This window comes from Elephas maximus, chromosome 7 (assembly GCF_024166365.1).
Source record: "Elephas maximus indicus isolate mEleMax1 chromosome 7, mEleMax1 primary haplotype, whole genome shotgun sequence".
In the NCBI taxonomy this organism is placed as follows: domain Eukaryota; kingdom Metazoa; phylum Chordata; class Mammalia; order Proboscidea; family Elephantidae; genus Elephas; species Elephas maximus.
The window spans coordinates 122,617,759-122,643,091 of NC_064825.1; the positions used below are offsets into that span (position 1 = coordinate 122,617,759).

Genomic DNA, 25,333 nt, shown 5'->3' on the forward strand with positions numbered 1-25,333 from the left:
GGTGCAGCACTGGGCAGTGTTCTGTTGTATATAAGGTCATGATGAGTCAGAACCAACTCGATGGCACCTAACAAGAACAACATGTGTGCTGTTATGATTCTCTCTTTTGTATAAATTCCAGAATTGGGATTTTTTTTTGGTTAAAGCTAACTATATTTTAGGGCTTTTGATTAAAATTTTCAAATGTTCATATTATACTCTAAAAAGGTTATGCCAGTGTTGACTCCTTCTGGCAGAGATTAGAGTTACAACTGTCTTTGAAAGCTTAAATTTTTCTTTCAAAGATCTGTACCCCTCTTTGTCTATGTCTGTCTCTATATGTATCTCTATATCTGTTTAACTTGATTTCACCCAGCACAAACATTAGAAGGGGATAAAAAAATACTGTATGTATCTATGTCTGTTTACAGTAGGTGATTTGAAAAGGAGCGCTTGGAATAAAAAACAAAAATGAGAGATTTTTTATACATTATTTCAGTTGTAGAAATAAGGGAATATGTTGGCTTATCAGTCAAGAAGATCAGAATGATCTCCAAAAACATGAACTTGCTTTCCCCCTTTCTTCTCACCGTAGGTTTCAACGATGACTGAAGCTGAACATGTTTTTCCACGGGTCATAAATGTTGAGACTCCAGGGAAGTTTGCATCTTTTATTCAGTGTAGTGGTTTCCACTTTTTTTTTTTTAACCAGAGATATAACAGCATCGTAAATATTTTATTTTTCATAAATTTGAAATGAAGTGAAAAAAAAATCCACCCATCAGCTGGAGAGATTGGGTGGAGCCTGAGTCTACCTTCTCCCTAGTATTGTGTGAAGTTGGCTGTGATGTGCTCCTGGTTGAAGGGTACATAGTCAGCAACACCTGGATCAAACAGAAAATAACATGAGGTGATTGTGGGACACCCTTATCCCCCAAAGGATCAACACCTTCAATTTTCTGGAGGTTTAAAATTATCCAAGAGTGAAATGCGCAGCTTGATGAGTGTGGAAAGAATATGAAATTGATTCAGGTGTCCTTGTTTCTAGTGTCTAGATTACCATTTTGTGGAGTGTGTCTTTGAGTAAGCCATTTAAGTTGTGTGAGCCACACAAAACAAACCACAAAACAAAACCACAGTGAATTCATACCTGGTTGGAAACAAATATGAGGGGTAAGAATAATAGCTACTATTTATAGAGTGATGTTATCTTATCTCATACTCACCTTTCTTAGAGCACATACAACTTTTATATCTTACCTTTTTTTGCCTCTCTCACATTATCTCCTTTTTCCTCCTTCAGCCCTTAATTGCTTTCAGAAGATCAGTCCGCTTCACTTGTTCACTAAATCTTTCCCCACTGGTTCGGAATAGAGTCAGAAGTCTCGATTTCTTTCTTTCTTTTTTTAGCTACTTTTGGATAGCTATGTCTGTCTGTCTATCTACGGTTAAGTGCTTGACTATCAGCTGAAAGGGTGGGGGTTCGAACCCATCCAGAGGTGCCTCGGAAGATAGCCTGGCAGTCTTCTGAAAGATCACAGCCTTAAAAACCCTAGGGAGCAGTTCTCTTTTCTGTACACCTGGGGTCGCCACCAGCCAGAACTGACTTGTTGGCTAACAACAATCTGTCCGTCCATCTATCCATCCAGCTGTACGTACATATATAATACTGTATATCTAATCACTGTATGTACATATATAATCCTGCAATTTTAATTAATTAAATGAATGAATGAACTAAATAAAGGAATGAAAGAATTTGAAGAAAGCATTCTTCCAACTATGAAAGAAATACCCAGATTCCTTTTGTTTTCTGACCTTCATTCAAAGGTGTTTTGCCACTAAGGAACTGCCAGTATGTGTTGTGATTAACATTTTCAGCAATATTGTTGATAGAAGTGACAAGAAGGCCCCAGGATGTCATTGTGGTTTCAAATCTGTAAGAACAAAACCAGAGATGGCTAACACCTCACCTTAGATCAGGCAACAAGGGGTTCAAGGTAAAGGAACAGAGACATTCTAAATGCTTTAAAGATCAGATGAAATCATGCCCAAAAGAAGAAATGCGTATGACTAATGAATATGAAATTACTTGGAATTGAATATAATTAAAATGAATTGATAAACAGATTTTAAAACATGTAAATGCCCAATGATGGATGAATGATTAAGTAAATGATGGAATGAATATTCAGGATTGAATATTTTGCAGTTATGAAAATTACATTTCCAAATAATTTTCAGTGACCTGGGAAATACTTAGGCAATAATGTTAAATAAAAGGCAGCATACAAATCTTATATGAAATATTTATACCATGTATATGATGCATTACAACTGTGTGTAATATACATAGCAAAAACTACACAATCCTAAAAATTAACAGTGGTTGTATTAGCATGGATTGTGGATTATTTGTTTTCTTCTTTATGCCTTTTCCGCTTCAAGATTCTTATTATATACATTTATGACATTTACAATGGGAAAAAGAAAAATCAGGCAAAATGAGAGCTAACTTAGAGAAGAAATAAAGTACATTCAGAAGGGTGCTTTGAAAATTAAGTATTCTTGACATGCAATTTTAACTGAGTCAGTCTACGGAAGTTACGTAGATTATAGAGCCGGGCAGTGGGCAGCAGTCATAGAGCGCTCAACGTAGCCCCGTGGAGTAGATCCCCACGTATCACTCAATTGCCAGTTCCTTGGCTTTTGTCAGTCTTCCTCCTTGACATCTCTCTTTAGACTTTGACGCTGTGGATCACATCATCTTTCCTTTGAAAGTATCTTCTTTTTTCCCTTCCGTGACCTGGCACTTTCCCTTTACTCTTCCTAAGCTTAGACTGATCCATGTTTCTCCATGGCTTCCTGTTTTTGCAAACTATAGACATTTCACAAAGTTAAATGTTTTTCCTCTGTGATTCTGTGTTTTGCCCTTTTCTTTATAGAGAAGTGGAAAGAACGTGAGCTTCAGAGTTAGTTAAATCTGGACTTAGATCTCAGCACTATTAGTTCCATGTTGTGTGATTTTAGGAGTTTTATTTAATCTCTTTGAGCTTCAGTGGCTCTACCTGTAAAATGGGAACAATTAGACCTGTCTCACAGTTTTGTTGAGTATTGGATCTGTCACCCACTGTACAGTTTCAAAACTTCTGTCATCACCTCTATCAGATGACTATCCAATCTCTTTCTCCTTTCCTGACCTCTTTCTCTAAGTTCCGCTATCTCCAAAAGCCTTTTAATTTTTCTGTTTTCATCGCCCACAATTAAACATGCCTAGAAGGAATTAAGCCTCTTTCTCTAAAAATCCTTTCTTCCTGACACTCCTACCAATAGTTTTGAAGCTTCTTTCTCTTGACCCCCACATCCAGTGGCTCACAATCCTGTGGAGCCTTCTTTGATATGAGTCCATTTATCTTAGATGAGGTTCTCATTTATGTAGATGAGATCTTGTCACCTCACAGCTTTATTATCAAGTCATCCCCCAGCTTTTCTTCTTGTCTTCCATTCTTACAATCCACTTAACATTTTACAACATGGCTTTTCATACTCAAAAACTTGCAACGCTTCCCTCAAATATGAAGTCTGGGCTCCTTAGTCTGGCATTTAAGGTTTTTTTTTTTACAATATTACCCAGCCTACCCTTCCAGATATTACTTAATTCAGCCCTACATTTTCTCTTCTGGTCGAGGTAGTCTACTGACTGACCACAAATTCATTGCTCATTCCCGACTCAAATGCCTTGTTCTAGCCATATCTTCTTACTAGGGCCTCCCTTCCCATGTGTATTGTACCTTCCTAAATAGCATCTATTCTTTTAATGAGATCCAAAGCCATGGAGCTTCCCTTGCCTGTTCTAATCCACACGGGACTCTCTCTCCTCTGAATTCCTATTTTTATAAACTTCATCCTATATTGACTTATATGATTTAATTTTTTTCATGAAAGCTTTGCCTATTTACTAGATTGTGAGCACTTTAAGAGGCTATTAAATAAAAATCTGTTAAATTATCAGAAGGAAGGAAAATCAAATATGGAGGGAGGGAAAGAGAATGGGTATTCAGGTTAGGCCCAGGGAGAATGGCGAATGTTGCTTGGTATACTCACTTGAACATTGGGTTTTTGCGTTGTGCTTCTTCTAGGACAATAAGTAGCACTGATCCCTTCTTCACACTAACATCGATGGTCACATTGAAGAGCAGTTCCACCCCTCTCAGCTGGTTATTTATGGTGTATATGACAGTGATGTTGTATGGTGAGGTGGGGACAGTGCTAGGCTCATTGGGTAGAGTTGGTTGCACCTCATGATCTGTTAAAAGCAAAGACACCAAATTTGTCAAAGATTGTTGTTGTTAGTTGCCATTGAGTCAACTCTGACTCGTGGTAGCCCCATGCACAACAGAAGGAAATGTTGCCCAGTCCTGTACCATCTCAATGATCGTTGGCTTGCTCGAGTCCATTGTTGTGGCCAGTGTGTATTTTGAGTGCCTTCCAGCCTAGGGGGTTCATTTACCAGCACTGTATCAGACAATACTCTGTTGTGATCCATCAGGTTTTCATTGGCTAATTTTTGGAAATAGATTTCCAAGCCTTTCTTCCTAATGTGTCTTAGTCTGGAAAGTCATGGGGGTGACCCTGGTGGTATTTGAAGTATGGGTGGCATGGCTTCCAGCATCATATCAACACACAAGCCACCACAGAATGACAAACTGGCTGACAGGTGGTGGTGTCAAAGATTACAGGACTTGCATCATGGGTACAAAATCTCTGTTATTGCCAACTCATCCTGGAAAACATTTCAAGAAATGGCAGTGACTTTGTGGCCTTTCTGGATTTTTATGAAGGACTAGTGTGACCTTTGAAGCTCTTATTTACATTCTAGAGTCACTGAAGAACTCACAGCTAGCTTTACAATGGTCATTATTTTCTTAAAAGAATTTGCAGCCTAAAGGGAGGCTTGAAAGCCCCAAGGCTTGTATTATACATGATTCACCTGCTGTTCAGTTGTTGAACAAGTATCATGCATCTGGCAGTAAAGTAGTATGTTTTTAGACCACTTAAGAAAGTACTTGGACAACTAGTGTAGAAGCCTAGCAAGAACTCCATGGCCACTTTGTTAAAGCTGGAAAATCATTTGGAAGCAGCTTAAGGAGCTAGCAGAATGTAGCAGTGTTTGGTATGATTGGGGTCAGTTTGCTTAATTTTGGTCTCTGTGAATTCTGCATTGAGTTACACAAGGAGCTTATTAATTTCTGCCTGTCTTACGAGGTCCCTTTTTTTTTTTTTTTACGAAGTCCATGCAACATAAGATAAACAGTACTTCATACTAGTATTTTATTAGAGTGAAGAGTTGCAGGAATTAATAGCAAACACTAGCTATGTCTGTGGTGATAACATTTTTATGCTGGACTCTACTTTCTAAATGTGTTATTTCTGCAGTGTTTGAGTTTTGTGTATCTCTGTATTATATTTGTAATTGAATAAAATAAAGATATTTGAAGCAAAAAGGTAGCATGCCAGGTTCCTACTGCATCCCTCTGCTATGCTATGAGCACTAAGGCTTGATATTTAGATCTTTAAGGCTTGGCTGAAATGTCAGTGCTGACCTTCTCCTAAGCCTCCCAGACAGAATCAATCCTTTACCTTTGTACTGTATATGACTTCCATTTCTATTTAATAATTATTTAATTGTTCTAAGGACTGTATTGTAGTTTTTATCTGCATATCTGTCTCCTGACTTTGTAAAGAGCAGACATGATATGATACTGCACAATGTTTGGTACATTTGTCAAGTGAATGAAGTGATGTGTTATTTGATTGCTGGGACCATGGACCTCCTCCAACCCAGCATCCTACAAAATGCTTTGCCCATAGTAGGTGCTCAATAAATGCATGCTGGATGAAGTAGACATTGGGGGGGGGGATGAATTCTGAGGGCACAATGGCTAGCATACAAACTTTGAAAATTGGAAGTCAGATGCAGCTCTGCCAACATAAGTGTAATGGAGATAACAAGCTTATATGCCACTTAAAATTGATCCACGTCACATTCTTGGCACAAGTTGCCACTTTATGACATAAGGAAAGGCAGATATTTAAAAAGTGCTTACCAGGGCTACAGTTCACATGGGGCACATCTAGGTATGTCTTGCCTTTCAGAGAAGGGAGGATTTGGGCGATGGACATGGGGTTGTGGAATTTCCCCTGCTGAATCTCATTCAGTATTGTATCCATGGTCTTTTTGCAGTCCCACTCCTTGTTAGGTTGCACAGGTGTGACGGAGAGAGCCTGGGGGGATGGGAGAAAGAGAAGAGGAGGGAAAGCGAAGGGAAGGGAGTCTGATTAGGCATAGCTGAAAGTTGACCCTTATAAGCCTTTTGAGGGACAGATTTGATCGATAATCATTGTGATCACCTAGAGCCCCAAACCAAAGTTGCATGAGGTTTAGAACTACATCTGTCTTGTTCAATGCGAGTCCCCAGCACTTAGCCCAGTATTTGTCACATACTATTCACATAACAAATATCTGTGGAATGACCAGATTCAGGGAACACTTAGAGATGGTGTATTCACTAACAATTTTTGGACATAGTATGAGGGTGACTGCTGGACAAAGCAAGCTCCAGAGGGAGCTTTAGTCTCAGAGGATCTGGCCACAAGAAGGTAGTAGTCCTCTTTGCTTTGCATTATCCTGCACATCCATTGGTGAGCTTTTCCCACACTTTGTGATTGTGTCAGGAGTCACTCCAAATGAAAAACCGAACCCACTTCCATCGGATTGATTCCGACTCATACTGAGCTTACAGGATAGAGTAGAACTGCCCCATAGGATTTCCAAGGCTGTAGTCTTTATGAAGCTACAATCTTTCTCCTGTGGTGCGGCTGGTGGGTTCAAACCTCCGACATTTTGCTTAGTAGCACTTAACCACTGTGCCATCAGGGACTGTCACTCAGAGGCTCCGTAACCCTGTCCACAGGGATGGACCTATGGCCTAGGCCGGGCTGATCATAGTCCCCCATTCTCTTGGCAACAGTGGTTGGTGGGCATGTGTGCTGATCAGAGTCCTTCCCTTGTATGTGGACATTAGGAGAGAGAAGCATTTTTTTTTTTCCCTGCTGTCGTTATTCAGCCAGAACCATGTAAGTAAGCACTGAGCTGCTAGTGATCATCTTCCTCAGCCACTTTGAAGAAACCATGCAGCAAGAGAAAATGAGGGAAACAGAGCTGAGAGATGAAGAAAGAGTTTTCCCTGATAGCATGATTTGAGTTCTTTATTTTGGTGTCAATTAGTATACTAAGCAAGTCATTTAACCTTGCTCAGTCTTATATCTCACTGGTGAAGTAGAAACCATAATTCCTGCCCACCTTTGGAGGGTTCTTTGAGGTTTAGATGGGATAATGTGTAGAAGCATTTTGTAATGTGTGAAATGTAAGCCATAGTTACCACCTCCCTTCCTTTAGAATGGTACTGAGCATGGCCACCAAAACATGTTAAGGGGCTGGATTGCTTATGACTGATTCACCTGAAGTTTAGGACAGGAAGTGTGAGAAGGGGGAGGGGAGTCAGAAATGCCTCTCTCAGCTAGAGGCAGAAGTATGAGCAACCTGGCTGTTGTGACAGGCATGACCATCGCTGTTAGCCTTGGCAACCATGAACTTCGGTTCTTGCCAGAGGCTAACTTATAAGTCAGTTTGGGTTAAGGGGTATCTGGTAGGTATTCCTCAGCAGTAATATTTTGTCCACTTGCCATATTACCTCCTAAATTCCACCAAGAGAAATATATCTTGGTAACACATTGAGCTGTTAGAAGTCTTTAATAACTTTGCATGAAGAAGTGGATCAGATCCCTTTTCCCAAGTTTCTATTAGGGGAACGATGAAGGCATTGAATGTTGATGGAAGACAGAAGAAAAATTCTGGAACAGAGGAAACACCTCATGAATGCCTTAGGAAAGGGACGAGGGTGGTCTGGGCCACTTGAAGTGCACTGGCATCCAGGAAGAGGGTGAGAGAAGACTGAAAATGAAGGTTAATAGCACCACTGTTCTGCTGGGAAAGACCACGAGCAATTACTGAGCACCACATTGCATCTATGATTTTTTTTATACCACATTTCTTCTAACTTGGTTGCAACCCTGTTATCATGTGGAAATCAAATTCAGAGAAATTCAGTATTGGCCCAGGATCTAGTATTCAAACCCAAGTCATTCAAAGCCATTTGCTTTTCTATACCAGAACATTTTAGATTTGAACAAGGCTTTATATTAGACACTTGGTGATTTCAGACTTCCCACTGCCTGGGTAAACTTCAGATAACGGGCAGCGAGGGAGGTGGGGAGAGGTTATATATCCTCACTGACCTGAAATCCACATGACATATGGTATCCGGGTATGAATAATGTCTTGCCTTTTCATAGGAAAGGCTTTATTTGCAGGTACAGCTTATCAGAGTGTACCCTGCAAGTGATAAAATAACAAACAGTATTCACAAACTAAACTAGTAAAAACAAAGGCTTCTCTGTCTAGCACTAAATTAAAGATTGGTTATTTTATTTAAGACACAAACAATCCCTTCCAGATGGGCTTTGATCCTCAACAAAGCTTTCTAGAGCTGGCCCTGGGAATGCTCCTATGGGAGTGACTAAGGAGAGCAAAGTAAGTCAGCTTCTCTGTCGTCATCAATGGGATATTGCCATAAACAAAAACTATGTTTGTTTTCATGGCTGAGCATACACAGAGCATTCCCAGGGCCAGGTCTAGAAAGCCTCATGGAGGACTAAAGGCCGTTTGGAAGAGAGTGTGTTTGTGTCTCACTTAAAATAACCAACCTTGGATTTAGTGCCAGACAGAGAAGTGTTTGTTTTTGCTAGTTTGGTTTGTGAATTCTGTTTGTTTTTTTTTTTATCACTTGCTGGGTACACTCTGATAAGCTGTACCTGTGAATAAAGCTTTTCTTGTAAAAAAGGCAAGATGTCATCCATACCAAGATACCATATGTCATGTGAATTTCAGGTCAGTTGGGGTATGTTACCTCTCCCTACAGAGGATATGCGTCTGTCAGTTTGTCGAACTGTGGTGGCTTTTGTGTTGGTGTGATTCTCAAGCTATGCCACTGGTATTTCAAATACCAGCAGGGCCACCCATGGCAGACAGGTTTCAGCTGAGCCTCAAGACTAAGACAGACTAGGAAGAAGAACCTGGCAGTCTACTTCTGAAAACAAATTAGGTAGTGTAAACCTTATGAATAGCAGTGGAACGTTGTCTGATATAGTGCCACAAGCTGAGCCCCCCAGGTTGGAAGGCACTCAAAAGACAACTGGGGAAGAACTGCCTTCCCAAAGGAGAGTAGACCTTAATGATGTGGCTGGAGTCAAGCTTTCAGAACCTTCATTTGCTTATGTGGCAAGACTCGAAATGAGAATAAACAGCTGCAAACAGCCATTAATAATCAGAACATGGAACGTAGAAAGTATGAATCTAGGAAAATTGGAAATTTTCCAAAAATGCAGTGGAATGCATAAACATCGATATCTTAGGCATTAGTGTGCTGAAATGGACTGGTATTGCCATTTTGAATCAGATAATCATATGGTCTACTATGCTGGGAATGACAAATTGAAGAGGAATGGTGTTGCATTCATTGTCAAAAAGAACATTTCAAGACTTATCCTAAAGTACAACACTGTCCATGATAGGATAATATCCATACAAATACAAGGAAGACTAGTTAGTATGACTGTTATTCAAATTTACATGCCAACTACTAATGCCAAAGGTGAAGAAACTGAAGATTTTTACCAACTTCTGCAGTCTGAAATTGATCAAACATTCAATCAAGATGCATGGATAATTACTGATGATCTGGAATGTGAAAACCGGAAACAAAGAAGAGGGAACAGTGGTGGAAAATACGGCCTTGGTGGTAGAAACAATGCCGGAGTTTGCATGATAGAATTTTGCAAGACCAACGACTTCATTGCAAATACCTTTTTTCACCAACATAAACAGCAACTATACTTATGAACCTCACCAGATGGAAAACATAGGAATCAAATTGACCACATCTGTGGAGAGAGATAATGGAAAAGCTCAATATCATCAGTCAGAATAAGGCCAGGGGCTAACTGTGGAGCAGACCCTCAATTGCTCATATGCAAGTTCAAGTTAAAGCTGAAGAAAATTAGAACAAGTCAACAAGAGCCAAAGTATGACCTTGAGTATAGTCTACCTGAATTTAGAGACTACCTCAAGAATAGATTTGATGCATAGTATGCTAATGACCAAAGACCACAGGAGTTGAATGACGTCGAGGACATCATAACATGAAGAAAGCAAGAGGTCATTGAAAAGACGGGAAAGAAAGAAAAGACCAAAATAGATGTCAGAAGAGACTCTGAAGATTACTCTTGAACGCAGAATAGCTAAAGTGAAAGGAAGAAATAATGAAGTAAAAGAGCTGAACAGAAGATTTCAAAGGATGGCTTGAGAAGACAAAGTATTATAATGACATGTGGAAAGACCTAGTGATAGAAAACCAAAAGGGAAGACCATGCTCAGCATTTTTCAAGCTAAAAGAACTGAAGAAAAAATTCAAAGCCTCGAGCTGAAATATTGAAGGATTCTTTGGGGAAGATATTAAAAGATCCAGGAAGCATCAAAAGAAAATGGAAGGAAAACACAAAGTCACTATACCAAAAAGAATTGGTTGATGTTCAACCATTTCAGGAGGTACTACCAATAAGAACTGATGGTACTGAAGGAAGAAGTTCAAGCTGCACTGAAGTAGTTGGTGAAAAACAAGCCTCCAAGAATTGTCAGAATACCAACTGAGATGTTTCAACAAACGGATACAGCGATGAAAGTGCTCACATTTCTATGCAAAGAAATTTGGAAGACAGCTACTAGGCCAACCAACTGGAAGAGATCCATATTTGTGCCCATTTCGAAGAAAGGTCACTCTACAGAATGCTGAAATTATTGAGCAATGTCATTAATATCACACAAAAGTAAAATTTTGCTGAAGATCATTCAAAAGTGGCTGCAGCAGTATATTGACAGGGAACTGCCAGAAATTCAGGACAGGTTCAGAAGAGGACGTGAACCAAGGGATATCATTGCTGATGCCAGATGGATCTTGACTGAAAGCAGAGAATACCAGAAAGACATTTACATGTGTTTTATTGACTATGCTAAGGCATTAAACTATGTGGATCATGACAAATTATGGACAATATTGTGAAGAATGGGAATTCCAGAACACTTAATTTTGCTCGGGCGGAACCTGTGCTTAGACCGAGAGGCAGTCGTCCGAACAGAACAAAGGGATACTGAGTGCTTTAAAATCAGGAAAGGTGTGCATCAGGGTTGTATCTTTTTACCATACTTATTCAGTAAGTATGCTGAGAGAATAATCCGAGAAGCTGGAGTACATAAAGAAGAACATGGCATCAGAATTGGAAGACTTATTAACAACCTGTGATATGCAAATGACACAATCTTGCTTGCTGAAAGTGAAGAAGACTTGAAACACTTACTGAAGATCAAAGACCACAGCCTTCAGTATGAATTAGACCTGAACATAAAGAAAAGAAAAATCCTCACAAATGGACCAATAAGCAACATCATGGTAAATGGAGAAAATATTGAAGTTAACATTTTACTTAGATCCGTAATGAACACCCATGGAAGCAGCAGGCAAGAAATCAAATGACACATCCATCGGGCAAAGCTGCTGCAAAAGACCTCTTTAAAGTGTTAAAAAGCAAAGATGTCACTTTAAGGACTAAGGTGTGCCTGCCCCAAGCCATGGTGTTTTTAATTGCCTCATATGCATGCGAAAGCTGGACAATGAATAAGGAAGACTGAAGAAGAATTGATGCTTTTAAATTATAGTGTTGGTGAAGAATTTTGAATATACTGTGGACTGCTATAGGGTCACTATGAGTCGGAATCGACTCCACGGCACTGGATTTGGTTTTTTTTTGGTTTGCCAGAAGAGTGAATAAGTCTGTCTTGGAGGAAGTACAGTCAGAATGTTCCTTAGAAGCAAGGATGGCTAGACTTCATCTCACATACTTTGGACATGTTATCAAGAGGGAGCAGTCCCTGGAGAAGGACTTCATGCTTGGTAAGTTAGATGGTCAGGGAAAAAGAGGAAGACCTTCAACAAGATGTATTGACACAGTGCTGCAACAGTGGGCTCGAGCATATCCATGATTGTGGGTGACGCAGGACCAGGCACTATTTCATTCCATTGTACATAGGGTCACTCTTATTTGGAACCGACTTGATGGCACCTAATTTTTTTTTTTATGACACCAACACAACATACAGAGGATATTGGTGTAGGAATTTTGTATTTCCTTCTATATTTAACATGAGCTAAGTTCTAAGCTATTTATGCTTATCTCACTTTTATCCTTTAATTACACGTATGTCTTCATTCTTCTTTCTCCCCCTAAAAAAAAAAAAAAAAATTCCCCTAGGAACTGATTTATTTCAAATATTACCTGTTGCCATCAAGTTGATCCACACTATTGTGACCCTATTGGACAGAGTAGAACTGCTCCATGGGGTTTCCAAGGCTGTAATCTTTGCAGAAACAGACTGCCACATCTTTCTCTCATGGAGCATCTAGTGGGTTTGACCTGCCGACCTTTTGGTAAGTAGGTGAGCTCTTAACCATTGTGCCACCAGAGAGTTATTTAGGTTTATAGCTGGCTTCATAGCTCTGCAATTTTCTCTTTCCTGTACTTTCTGAGTTGTGGAGGTCCCATAGTGTACCCTAGTTCCATAGGATATGTTGAGGCTTTGGAGTACAACATTCTTAGTTTGGAGTAGAAGATTTGGCCACAGATGGCTCTTTAATTTCTGATTGCAGTTGGTTATCTTTGCCCACTGTCATTGGTGCATATGCCTTCCGTGGAAGGATGCTGCCCTAATGAATGAGAGTTTCTATTTAGAGCTATACCAGTCAGCATTTTAGAGAGTCCAAGCCTGGGAATCTTTGCTGGGGAAGCAGAGGGTGGAGTATGGAGTTGGCTACCAGATAGACCTCACTGGGTCACTAGGTCTATTTGTGAGGTTGAAATGAGATTGAGATTGTGAATAGGCCTGATAAATATTAAGTATCCAGTCAGATTTAGGTTATTTTCATTAATTAGTTTGAATTCAAGGCTGCCTTTTTTGGATCAAGATAAAGGTCTGGGAAAAACAACATCAACAGTACTTGGCTGACACTGAATAATGAATTGGAAAATCCAATATTTTTTTGAGGACTCACTTTATCCTTATTATTTATACATCAGACTTTGAATAGTTTGTAATTACTATTAACAAATTGACCATTATTAATAATAAACCAAAAGCGTCCTTGGATTTGTTTCTTTTCTTCCAGTGAACCAAAACTAGTTCATATAGATTTGTTTTCACACTTCACCTATGAGGTAGGGCAAAATTAACACTCACCTGTATTTTACCCATAGAGAAACTGAGGCAGAGATACCACAAGGAATCTATGTCAAGTCACACTGTAACTGGTCTTTCCCAGAGATACTAGCAGAAGCCTGGTCTTTTGATCCCATGGTCCAGGCTCACTGGTATGGACCCAACAAAGAGCATCAATGATGTGTTTACCTGCATGGCGAGGCCAGTACTGTAGATGTTTCCGATGATGCCATTGTCTTCGATCCTTGTGCTGATATCGTCCACAATATACTTTAGTACCTGACCAAACAGGTTTCTGTAACCTTCCTCTGAACCTGCGGGGATCTTGTTGTACACACAGGTCAGAGCCAAGGTTGCTATTGCTCCCGTGTCTGTGAATCACAGGGAGGGGAGATAAGACAACCACCACCACAACAAAATGAGCAGCTAACATAGATCGTGTGCTTATTGTGTGCCAAGTGTATTATCTCATTTACTCTTTGGGACAACCTGTGAAGTAAGGCCTATAGTTATCTCCGTTTAAGAGATGAGGAAACTGAGGCACAGAGAGGCTAGATAAATGGCCAAGGTTACATAGCTAATAAGTCACAGTGTCAGGACTTGAACCCAGATCTGTATGACTTTGCAGCTCATGCTTTTAATTAATATAGACTGGCAGTCATATTCAGTCTCCTTTCTCTTGTCCCAATCTCTGTCTTTTAAAATGCCACCAGTTCTCGATGGCCCAGGCATTACCACTTCTCCGTGAGGCCTTCTCTGCTCATCCCAGCACAACAGGTGCGGCCTCTCTTCTGGACTCCTTTAGCATTTGTGGTTCGTACCTGTTTCACTGTCTCGGCACTCTCTGGTGTGTCTTGCCATTATCATGCTGTGTGAGCTCTTAGTTGCCAGGAACTTTGCATCCCTTATAGTATCCAGTACAGGGCTTTTCTCATTGTTTACACATAAGAAACATGTGTGTACTCTGGCATGATGAGACCAGAACAAATGGAAGACTTGGCAGATGACATCCCTCCTTTCATAGTTTTTCCCCTGCCCAGTCTAATCTCCACCTGAAAGTTGCTTTACTTAGTTAAGGGGACAATGTTGTTGAAACACAAAAGTGAGGACATCCAAACTCTGAACTGACAGAGACGACTCTGGGAATGCTTGAGGTTCCAGATGGGAAAGAGAGGCCACTCTGTTCTCGACCTACAGGGAGAGTGCTGAATGTCTACCTGCTTGTTTGTTTGATTAAAAAAAACAAACACTGCCATGGAGTCGATTCTGACTCATAGCAACCCTATAGGACTGAGTAGAACTGCCCCACAGAGTTTCCAAGGAGCGCCTGGCGGATTCAAACAGCTGACGTTTTGGTTCACAGCCATAGCACTTAACCACTACGCCACCAGGGTTTCCGTTTGTTTGATAGGCCCTTAAATAATAGCGGTCACTGATTAGGCATATGTAAACCAAAAAACCCACTGTCATCAAGTTGATTCAAACTCACAGGAATTCTATAGGGTAGAGCAGAACTGCTCCATAGGGTTTCTGAGGCTGTAATATTTATGGAAGCAGACTGCCACATTTTTCTCCCATGGAGCAGCTGGTGGGTTTGAACCGCCAACTTTTTGGTTAGTAGCCATGAGCTTAACCGCTGCATCACCAGGGCTCCTTGAGGCATATATAAGGGAGTGAAAAGCTAAGATAATGCTATTACTTAGAGAGGGTAGAGGAGAAGAGGTGGCCAAGAATGAGGGGGGTAATGGAGGCCCTCAGAGAGGGCGTTCTACAGGGAAGGGAGCATTTGGGGTAGACAGAAGAAGGACGTGGTGTGGTAGAGGAAAGATCTTCCAGTCCCAAACGACTGCAGAGTGGAGAGATGAGATAGTCTTAATGTTTCCTTGAAGGGGGACATCATGGATTTAGGGTTCAGAGAGTAGTTGTTTACCAGAAAGAGGATACTTTCATGTTTTAAGGAGAAACATTGAGAATAGAGTGTGGAAGCATCAGTAACGAGGTGTTTTTCCGAGTGTAAAGTAGGATAGGGCCGAATCAAGACATTTAGTATTTAATTTGCCTGGGAACAATTCCTGCCTTCTGTGGAGTGTTTCTTGTTCCCAGTGAAGTTCCGTGGCTGCCAGGCATTTCAAGTGTTGTCCTGGTTTCTATGTTTTATCATCTCCCCCCCTGCATTTGTTTATTCCTTAATTCACATGTCCAACAAATATCTCTTAATTAACTCCCGTGTTCATGGTCCTCAGCCCCAATTCTGTGTAAAAATCCTCACTCCCATTTTCTCCTCCAGCAATTCAGGGCATGGTGTCCTTGGATTTCCCCAGCTCAGGGCAGCGTTTGAAGCTGTGACCTACTCACCCATATTGAAGGGAGAGAGATTGGCCATCAGGGACTTGGCAAAACGGGCTGCTATTGGTAAAGTAGCCGCTGGGTTCTTCTGGCACAGTGCCAAGATTGCCAGACCTGGTCCGTAGAAGGACAAAACTCCAGCATTGGAGCCTTGGAGTTGGAGGGGGAGAGAGACTTCATTAGACTAACATTCAACATTATGAGGTCATTTGTGAAAGAGGAAAAGCCTAATTGTTTAAATGGAAATTGCAAGAAAACCTATCTGAAAAGAAAGCCACAGTATTGGCAAAGGATAATTTCACTGTTTCTTGGGACATGCAAGATAGAGTGTCATCTGGAATTCGAATAGAATGAAAGGGATGATGTCTTCAGGCAGGTACTGAGCATGACAAGTTTGTGACCCCGGGTAGTGATCTATCAGCTTCACAACTTTGGCTTGCAAGTGAATCTCTCTCACTTGTGGGCTTGGCAGAGGGAACTGGATTGGAGGGTACATTGTTTTTCCTTGCTCACTTTCCACTTCCCGCCCCTGATTCTCTCCTTCCTGGGTTTAAAACTCTCAGGGAGGTCCATTTGCCTCACTTTCCCTTCCCTTCCAATGAGATCTTACTTGAAGGCGCCCAGTTCTCCATTTGTTTTTGTAGAAGCGATACATCATTCTCAGGGTCTCGGCAGGAGGAGTTGAGGGCCATAATGGTGAGGGCGAGCTGACCGGCAGTTAGATCTACACGGAGAGAACCAAACACTAAAACAAAGGCATGCTCAGGGGAGAGGGCACCAGGGGCCAAGGCCAAGGTCTCTGGTTCTCATCCAGATCATATGATTTTTTTATAAGGTGGTTAAAGTGTTTTTTTTTTTTTGGATGTCTTTCCTAAGGAAAAAAATATGAAAAAACATTTAAGGAATATCTTAAACTCTGTGACTTGAAGACTGTATCTGATTAAAAAAGCAATGAGAACACCCATACAAATTTGTATATGAAAGGTTTATAGTTGCAAAATAATTTTGACTTTATTATGTAACTTGCGTCTCAAGGCAACTCCTGCAAGGTAGGTGGAACAGATAATTTATTATTGTTGTTGCTATTGTTATTAGAATCAGCTGTCTTTTGTAAATGAGGAAAGTGAGGTTGGGAGGGCTCAAGGGCATGTTCATGGTCACAGAGTTAATAAGTGGCAGAGCCAGAACTGGAAGTCTGCTCTTTTTGCATCTAGTTGAGAGCTCTTTCTACTTCGTTGCCCTCCTCTGTGAATGCTCTTTCACATCTATTTGTTTCCAGGCATTTTGCAGGTATGTAGGGAAATGTGTTTGTATGATTAGGGTGTGGTCAGAGGCAGCATTGGGGCGGTGGGACAAGCCTGATTTGGCATCCAAGGGTGATGAGCAGTGTGTAGAGATTCAGGGAGCATGAGGAAGGACTCTGGGTCTCACCGTTGGTGTCACTGGCCATGAGCTCGTCAGTGAGGAGCTTCTGGGCCTCCAGGTTGTAGGCTCCAGCCAGGTTCATGGCAATGAGGATACTGGGGTTTGGGAAGTCTGATGAAGTCACTGAGCTCTCCATGAGCACTTGAATGCTGTTAACCAAGGGCTGCTGGGCAGAGGGAACAGCTGAGAAGAGAAACGGAATCTACTAAACCTCTAGTCTTCATTCCCCCTTTGCAGAAACATGTTTGCCACTTCTCCTATGCCTTTAGGAAAAGATAGTATTAGCATTGGTATGCTCAGGGATGCCTCTTTGGGGTGGTTATGAAGAGAAATAGACAAAACATTGAGATTTTCTCTTGAACCAATCAGTTCCTATAGCTTCTCAAATGCCCGTATCTTCAAGAGATATTTTTCATTTAGTAACTCCGAGGACTATGGCTCTTGGCTCATAGATATTTCACATCATTTTCATCGCGTTTCTAGAAATCACTGATTTCCTTTCATCCCATTTTTTTCCTCCTTCTTTCATGAAGGATATTAAAGACTTGGGATGTGACTTGACTTCAGCAACTACTAAAGCCAGTACCTGTAACATCGGCCATCATTCCTGCAACAGTATTTCCAACCTTTCTTAGTACAAGATGCGTAGACTCACCCTTCAAACAACTTATACTATTAAGTCAGTGAAGATGGTCTACTCACACTCACACCCTGACTTACCAATTTTGGAACTCCTATAGTGATTGAAAAAAAAAAAATTTTTTTTTTAAACTGATTGTTATTTTCAACCGTTTTCTCATCAGCAGACCTTAGTGTCTGAGGTCTCTGCCTCTCCCCAGGGAACTGCTTCCCTGACTTGCTTGGAAATAACACCATACTCACAGCATGAGCTTTGGATCTGGATACTGGTCCCAGCCATAGCCCAGAGAATGCTCAGGACATGGAGGGCAAACCAGGCCATCTTCTCCTCTCCTTTCCTGTCCACGTCTCCCCAGTTCACAGATCCCAGAGTTTGAAGTGTAGGATTTCTCTACCTTCTCCTATATATGCTTCTTTTTGTAAAACAGTTTGTCCTCCACCTCCCCCAAGCCACTCCTAACCACCTGTGCACCTCTCCCTTTCTGATATAACTATTTTCCATTTGCTTATCTAAGTTTACCAACTGTAGACCCTCCAAGGTGTCTGAAGGTGACTTCTAGGTAGCACAGTCATGTGAGGAGCTTGGGGCTGGGTATGCAGTGAAGGCAATGATAAGAAAGTGTCTTTCTCCAAAACCCTGGGCCAATGCATCTGGAGGTGTGGCTAATATGCGAGCAAAAACAAGTCTTCCTCCTTGGCCTTTTTACATCCAGACAGCCTCCTGTCTGCTTAGAGCAACCACTTCACTTAGGTTTGGGCCAGTTCCAAGGTTCCACCTTGTTTATGGTTTGAGGAACTTACTTTACAATATTCCCTTTCATGCTCTCAACAGGGATCTGCCAATTGAAGCCTGGCTGTATGTAATTAATCAAGTTGTCTTGACCTGGGTTAAGTTAACACGACTTGGGCTCTCGCCTAGGCTCTTTGAAGTTGTTTGGCTTTAGGCAAGAAATGGACCCTAGTTCCCAGAAATTGTTCTGTGTGGTTTCCTTTTCCTTATCTGGGCATGAAAGCAGTGGAACATACCCAGGACTCTCAGACCCATGTTTTTTAAAGTAAGTGATTAGAAAATATGGAATCAATTAAATATATATATATATATCCCCCAATATAGTTATATTTTGACATATAGCTGTTATAAAGCAAAGTATACCTCCCTATTACAGGGATAATATCTTGAAATTATGGAGCAGAGGGCTAATTTGTTTTTTTTCTAACTATTACATTTTAAGTTGCTACTTTTAGTGGAAAACCCCCAGTAGCTCCCCTCTCAGAATAAAAGTCAAAGTCATTTTAATGACCTATAAGGACTTATAAGATCTAACTTTTGGTTTCTTTCTGACCTCACCTCCATTTGCTTTCTGCCTTGCTCACTGTGCCTCAACCACATAGGATGTCTTCTTGTTTCTTGAACACATCAGCTGCCTTTGTACTTGCTGTCTCCTCTGCCGAGGACACTCTTCTTCCAAATATCCTTATGGCTGGCTCTACCACTTCTTTCATGTGCCCCAAGGGGAAATGGACATTGTCTGTTTTGCTCACTACTCTATCCTCAACACTTGCAGCATTGCCTGCCACACAGTAGGAATTAAATAGTTTTTGAATGAGTAAATTCATGAACGAATATAAGACATGGGCTATTGTGATGGTTAATTTTATGTGTCAACTTGGGTAGACTATGATGCCCAATTATTTGGTCAAACACTAGGCTAGATGTTGCTGTGAAGGTGTTTAGTAAATGTGATTAATATTTATAATTGATTATCTTTAAGTAAAGGAGATCATCCTCCATAATGTGGCTGAAATAAAAAACCAAACCAGTTGCCGTCGATTTCAACTCATGGGGACCCCATATGTTTCAGAGTAGAGGTGAGCCTTATACAGTTTTCAGTGGCTGTGACCTTTCGGTGACTGCAGGCCTGGATGACACCTTGATTACAGCCTCCTTGAAGACCCTGAACCAGAGAAGCCAGTTAAGCCATTTCTGGATTCCTGACCCATAGCAACTGTGAGATAATAAAGGTTGTTGGTTTAAGTCACTACGTTTTACTTTCCTTAAAGCAATAGATAACTAATATAAAGTATATGGTGGGAGATGAGACCAGAAAAGAGAGTTTTATTCTACATGAGAAGGAGGAGTCACTCTCTCCCTCATCTCACCTCTGGTCTCCGCTGTACTCCCATATGTTTTGCCTGTTGTACAGTGGTTAGGGCTTAAGGAGATTGTCTTAGGCTGGGTTCTGTAGAGAAGCAAAACCAGTAAAGTATGTATCTATATAGAGAGATTTATATCAAGGAAATGGCTCACATGATTGTAGAGGCTGGAATGTCCCAAGTCTGTGAGTCAGGCTAGAGGTTTCTCCTGATTCAAGTAGCCACAGAAGCTGGTGAACAGAAGATCAGCAAGTCAGACAGCAGGGCTCTTATTCACAGGCTATGAAGACAGATGAATTCCAAGATTGGCAGGCAAGATGGTAGGTAAGCCGCTAGCTCAAGTCTCAAGAACCGGAGATCAGATGAACAGGAGCCAGCTGTAGGATCTAGAGGGAGCAAAAGCCCGTGAGCCTTACCTGTATTAGATGCAGGCCACACCTCAAGGAAAATCCCTTTTGACAGATTGGCTGCTCACCGCAGATCCCATCATGGAGATGATCACATTATATCAAATCTCATCATGGAAGTGATAACATCATCATACAACTGCCAGACTACATCATTACTGCCAAACCACTGAGAATCACAGCCCAGTCAAGTTGACACACAACCTTAATGATCACAGAGACCCTTCTATACCTGCTATTGGGCACTAATATGACTTTAGGAAAAAAAAAAAACACGTCCATCTGGCTGTAGGGTAGATCCTAAACCTGATCACTTAATAAGTGTTTTATCTAAAGAGCACCTATTTGAGGTATTTTTGTTACTCAGTACTAGGAAACTAAGAGGCATTGTCAAACAATGATGACACTCAATTATCTCATATATGACACTGATGAAATATTATAGGAAAACAAAGACAAGCAGCATGACTTCTAAACAAAGGAAGATTTTTAATAAGATTTTTAGTAATTATGTATTTTTCTCCCTTGTTCACAATAGCCAATCTCTGAAAAGGATCAGGTGATCTTAGCGAAGGTTGCAGAAGCACAAAGGACAATTGTAAAGTCTACAGATCCTATCTGTTCCTAAGGAAAGGAAAAATCATTGTATGGATGTGGCTGGAAGTTGGGCTTTTCCTAAGGGTCTTCCGTAATGTGGGCTGTCTCTCAACTCTGTGAAAACCATTGATAAACTAAATGATATTATTAAACAAGAACATGCACATTGAATTCTCCTGGTTCAACATTACATCTTGGAAGGAACATTAAAAAATCATTTGTTTCCTAGCCACATGTGGCTATTTAAATTAAACAAAATTTAAAATTCAGTTTCTCAGTCACACTTGCCACATTTCAAGTGCTTAATAGCCACTTGTGATGAGTGGCTACTGGATTGTCTAGTACAGATATAAAAATTTCTGTCATTTGGAGAACATTCAGTTGGGCAGTGTTGGAAAGATTCGTGATTTCAAACTTGGCTGTACGTGGGAATCTCCGGGGAAGTTTTATAAGGACACAGATTCCCAGGTCTCTTACCAGACCTGCTGAAACTATTTTTGGGAAGCTAGGGCCCAGGAATATGAATATTTACAAAGCTCCTCAGGAGATTTGGGCTTTCAGGCCTGCTTAAAAATCCTGCTCTACAGGATCTCAGCCAAATGGCTGTCCATTCCATGTCTAGCACCAGCTTGAATATCTCGATTGTGGGCAATCTGTAAAGCCTTTCTTGGATTCTGTTTTGTTTTTCAGTCCTCACTTTCAGGAAAGACAGAAATAAAGGTGTGGTAGGCAGAATAATGGCTGCCTAAAGATGCCCACATTCTAATCCCCAGGGCCTGTGGTTAGGGTAGGTTACTGGCAAGGGGGAATTAAGGTTGCAGATGGAATTAGGGTTGATAGTGCGCTAAACTTAGAGTACCTAGGCTTGTCCAGGTGGGACCAATATAATTAGAAGCTCCTTTATAAGTGAAAGAGGCAGGAGAGTTCAAGTCAGAGTACAAGATGTGATGACAATGGAAGCAGAGGTTGGAGTGATGAGATTGCTGGCTGTAAAGATGGTAAGAGGCCAAGAGCTAAGGAATGCCAGAAGCTGGAAAAGGCAAGGAAACAGATTCTCCTTCAGAGCCTTCTCAAGGAATGAAGCCCTGCTGACACCTTCATTTCAACCCAGTGAGACCTGTTTTGAACATCCATCCTCCAGAACTATGAAATAATAAATTTGTGTCACTTTTTTGCCATTAATTTTCTGGTTTGGTTGTTATAGCAGCAGTAGGAAACTAATACAAGATGCTTTAGGAACACAGCTTGGTGCTAAAATTCAGTTCCAGATCCTGCTCTTGACCATCCTGAACTCATGCACACCTCCCTGGTGTGCCAGCTTTTTAAACATGTACTTCCTCATAAGCTACCATTTACACCTATGGTTGCTGCAAGACTGATTATGACACAATTGTTTTGGTTAGCCAAGAACTTCCAGAACAGGAAACACACAGGCTTAATTTCTTGACTAATATGTTTCAACAGTCCTTAGTTAAATTTTATTTACTTAGTCCTTCTTGAGAATATACACAGCAAAACATACACCAATTCAGCAGTTTCTATGTGTACAATTCAGTGACATTGATTACATTCTTCAAGTTGTACAAGCTTTCTCACCCTCCTTTTCTGAGTTGTTCTTCTCCCATCAACATAAGCTCTTAGTTGATCTTTGACTGGGCCTGTTTATTTATTATTAGTTTTTCTTGTGCCTAAGTTTTTAAAAAAAAAAGTTTTTGGTATCAAAGCACTGGTACTCTCTCTGCACATCTGTGAGGTTTATTTATGGTGATTTTTCCTGGCCGGGGTAGCAGATATATGTTTCTCCCCTCGGACTCAGCCTGGGCCTATAATATTTTTAATACTTAGGAGCCAATCATAAGGCTAGTGAGGTCAGAGCTCAGTATCCCTGGCCAATAAAAGTGTTGTGGTTGTTGTTAGGTGCCGTCGAGTCAGTTCCAATTTGTAGCCACTCTATGTACAAGAGAAGGAAATACTGCCCGGTCCTGTGCCATCCTCACAATCGTTGTTACGCTTCAGCCGGTTGTTGCAGCCCTGTGTCAGTCTATCTCGTTGAATGTCTTCCACTTTTTTGATGATGCTCTACCAAGCATGATGTCCTTCTCCAGGGACCAATCCTTCCCGGTAACATGTCCAAAGTATGTGAGACGTAGTCTTGACATCCTTGCTTCTAAGGAGAATTCTGGTTATACTTCTTCCAAGACAGATTTGTTCATTCTTTTGGCAGTCCATGGTATATTCAATATTCTTCACCAATATCACAGTTCAAAGGCATCAATTCTTCTTCGGCCTTGCTTATTCATTGTCTAGCTTTTGCATGTATATGAGGCAATTGAAAATGCCATGGCTTGGGTCAGGCACACCTTAGTCTTCAAGGTGACATCCTTGCTTTTTAGCACTTTGAAAAGGTCTTTTGCAGCAGATTAGCCCAGTGTAATGTGTCTTTTGATTTCTTCACTGTTGCTTCCATGAATGTTGATTGTGGATCCAAGTGAAATGAAATCTTTGACAACTTCAATCTTTTTCCATTTATGGTGATATTGCTGATTTGTCCAGTTGTAAGGATTTTTGTTTTATGTTGAGGTGTAATCCATACTGAAGGCTGTGGTCTTTGATCTTCATTAGTAAGTGCTTCAAGTCCTCTTCACTTTCAGCAAGCAGGGTTGTATCATCTGCATAATGCAGGTTGTTAATGAGTCTTCCTCCAATCCTGATGCCTGTTCTTCTTCATATAGTCCAGCTTCTCAGATTATTTGCTTAGCGTAGAGACTGAATTAAAAAAAAAAAAAAAATGGGTGTGGTTGAGTCGATTCCTACTTATAGTGACCCTATAGGACAGAGTAGAGCTGCTGCACAGGGTTTCTAAGGAGGGGCTGGTAGACTCAAACTGACAAAATGGTATTCCATTAACCTACATTTACGTCTCTGAGATTAAAGGCATTTCTATCAGAAAATAATGTCACTGCATTCTAGCTGGAGACCACTGGCAGCTAGAAACTTGGCTCTCTCTGTTAAAATGAGAGGTTACTAATGCTAGAGGGAGGCCTTAGAAAACATAGTGGCTCAGAGTGAGACTTGGTACATGATCCCATCAGAAGAATGAAATGAGAAATGAAAAGGGAATAATTTTTTAATCCTGTGGTTCCATATTATTTAATCAAAATAATCTCTCATACTATACTTTGGGAAAATAGATCTAGTACAAATTGGGTGCTTCACTGGTGTTGACAGAATTTTATTGAATATGAGTTAGGATCATTGAGAGAGAGAGAGTTTGGGATCTTAAAGGGACCTATTCCAACATTGTTATTGTTATTAGTTGCCACTGACCCTGTGTGTGCTCCATAGAGTTTTCAAGGCTGTGACCTTTGGGAAACATCCCAGGCCTGTCTTCTGAGGTGCCTCTGGGTGGGTTTGAATCACCAGCCTTTCAGCTAGTAGTTGAGTGCTTAATCGTTTGCACCACCCAGGGACTCATAGCATTGTTGTGATGACACTCAATTTCATTGGTCAGCTGCAGGGTCAATGTTTTCTGTCATTTTGACGTATTTGTATTTATATCTTTTGCTGACCACATGTATCAGTTTGCCCAGGATGTCTCAGTTTTTATCTGTTTTTCAAATGTGTTTATTAACAGTGTTTCCTGTCATTCTTAACAGTGTCCTGATTTGGATGGTAAATTATATGATCACACTATTTATGATGAACAGTAATGATATTTCTAATGGTTTGTGTATTTGTCACCTTAAACAAACCATTATCCTTCAATTTCACATTGATTGTGTAGTCTACAAACAGATCTGACAACTGCTGCCCCGAGCTAACAGTACCATGGAGGCCTGAAAGAGTTAACATGCCTCCCTACATCTCTAACTTAGCTTTCAAGGGGAGTCACAGACCCAAGAGGACAGATCCCTTGCTGTCTTGTCATGAGGGCTTCTAGCACACTCAGTTAATCAAGTCCAGGACAGTTGAACCGAAGGATCAGTACCAGAAAGCAGTGTGTAGATAAAGGGTTCAATCCCTGACTATGAAACACGGTCACTGGGAAAGGGAAGGAAACTCAGATTATCATGAAGAAAACAGAAGCAGTAAGGAAGGAGACTTTGCTAGAATATGTCAACTAATTCTGCTTGAAGGCATCTTTCTTTTAGAGGACATTTTAAATGGATTGCTTATGTCTTATATCAAACATCTTCTGCCCTTTGCCACCTTATAGGCACTTCTGGTTTCTGACTATCTGCAGGTAGCTCAGGTACATCATATAAAGTGCAGCCCAGCTCATGCTGCTTAGACAAGGTTCACTTTTTTAAAAATGTGAATTCTGGTGAAATGATACCAAAGG

General features: G+C 40.8%; 1 protein-coding gene across 1 annotated transcript; it reads right to left on the bottom strand.

The window, feature by feature from the left end:
- Window positions 1–785: 785 nt before the first annotated feature.
- CBLIF (cobalamin binding intrinsic factor) lies at window positions 786–18,223 on the bottom strand. Its single transcript, XM_049892070.1, has 9 exons — window positions 18,077–18,223; window positions 17,201–17,377; window positions 16,380–16,493; window positions 15,779–15,919; window positions 13,613–13,794; window positions 6,087–6,264; window positions 4,084–4,285; window positions 1,798–1,916; window positions 786–863 (listed from the first exon to the last, which is right to left on the bottom strand). Exons 1-9 carry the CDS (start codon window positions 18,153–18,155, stop codon window positions 802–804), a joined length of 1,254 nt encoding a protein of 417 aa, XP_049748027.1. The 5' UTR covers window positions 18,156–18,223; the 3' UTR covers window positions 786–801.
- Window positions 18,224–25,333: the final 7,110 nt, after the last annotated feature.

Bases quoted from the DNA above. Each gene is read 5' to 3' on its own strand.
- CBLIF (XM_049892070.1), bottom strand. From the start codon at position 18,155: ATGGCCTGGTTTGCCCTCCATGTCCTGAGCATTCTCTGGGCTATGGCT. The intron at 13,795-15,778 runs GTGAGTAGGTCA...TGTGATTCACAG, and splicing joins TCTCTCTCCCTTCAATATGG to ACACGGGAGCAATAGCAACC. The intron at 864-1,797 runs GTCAGAAAACAA...TGTTTGATCCAG, and splicing joins CAAAACACCTTTGAATGAAG to GTGTTGCTGACTATGTACCC.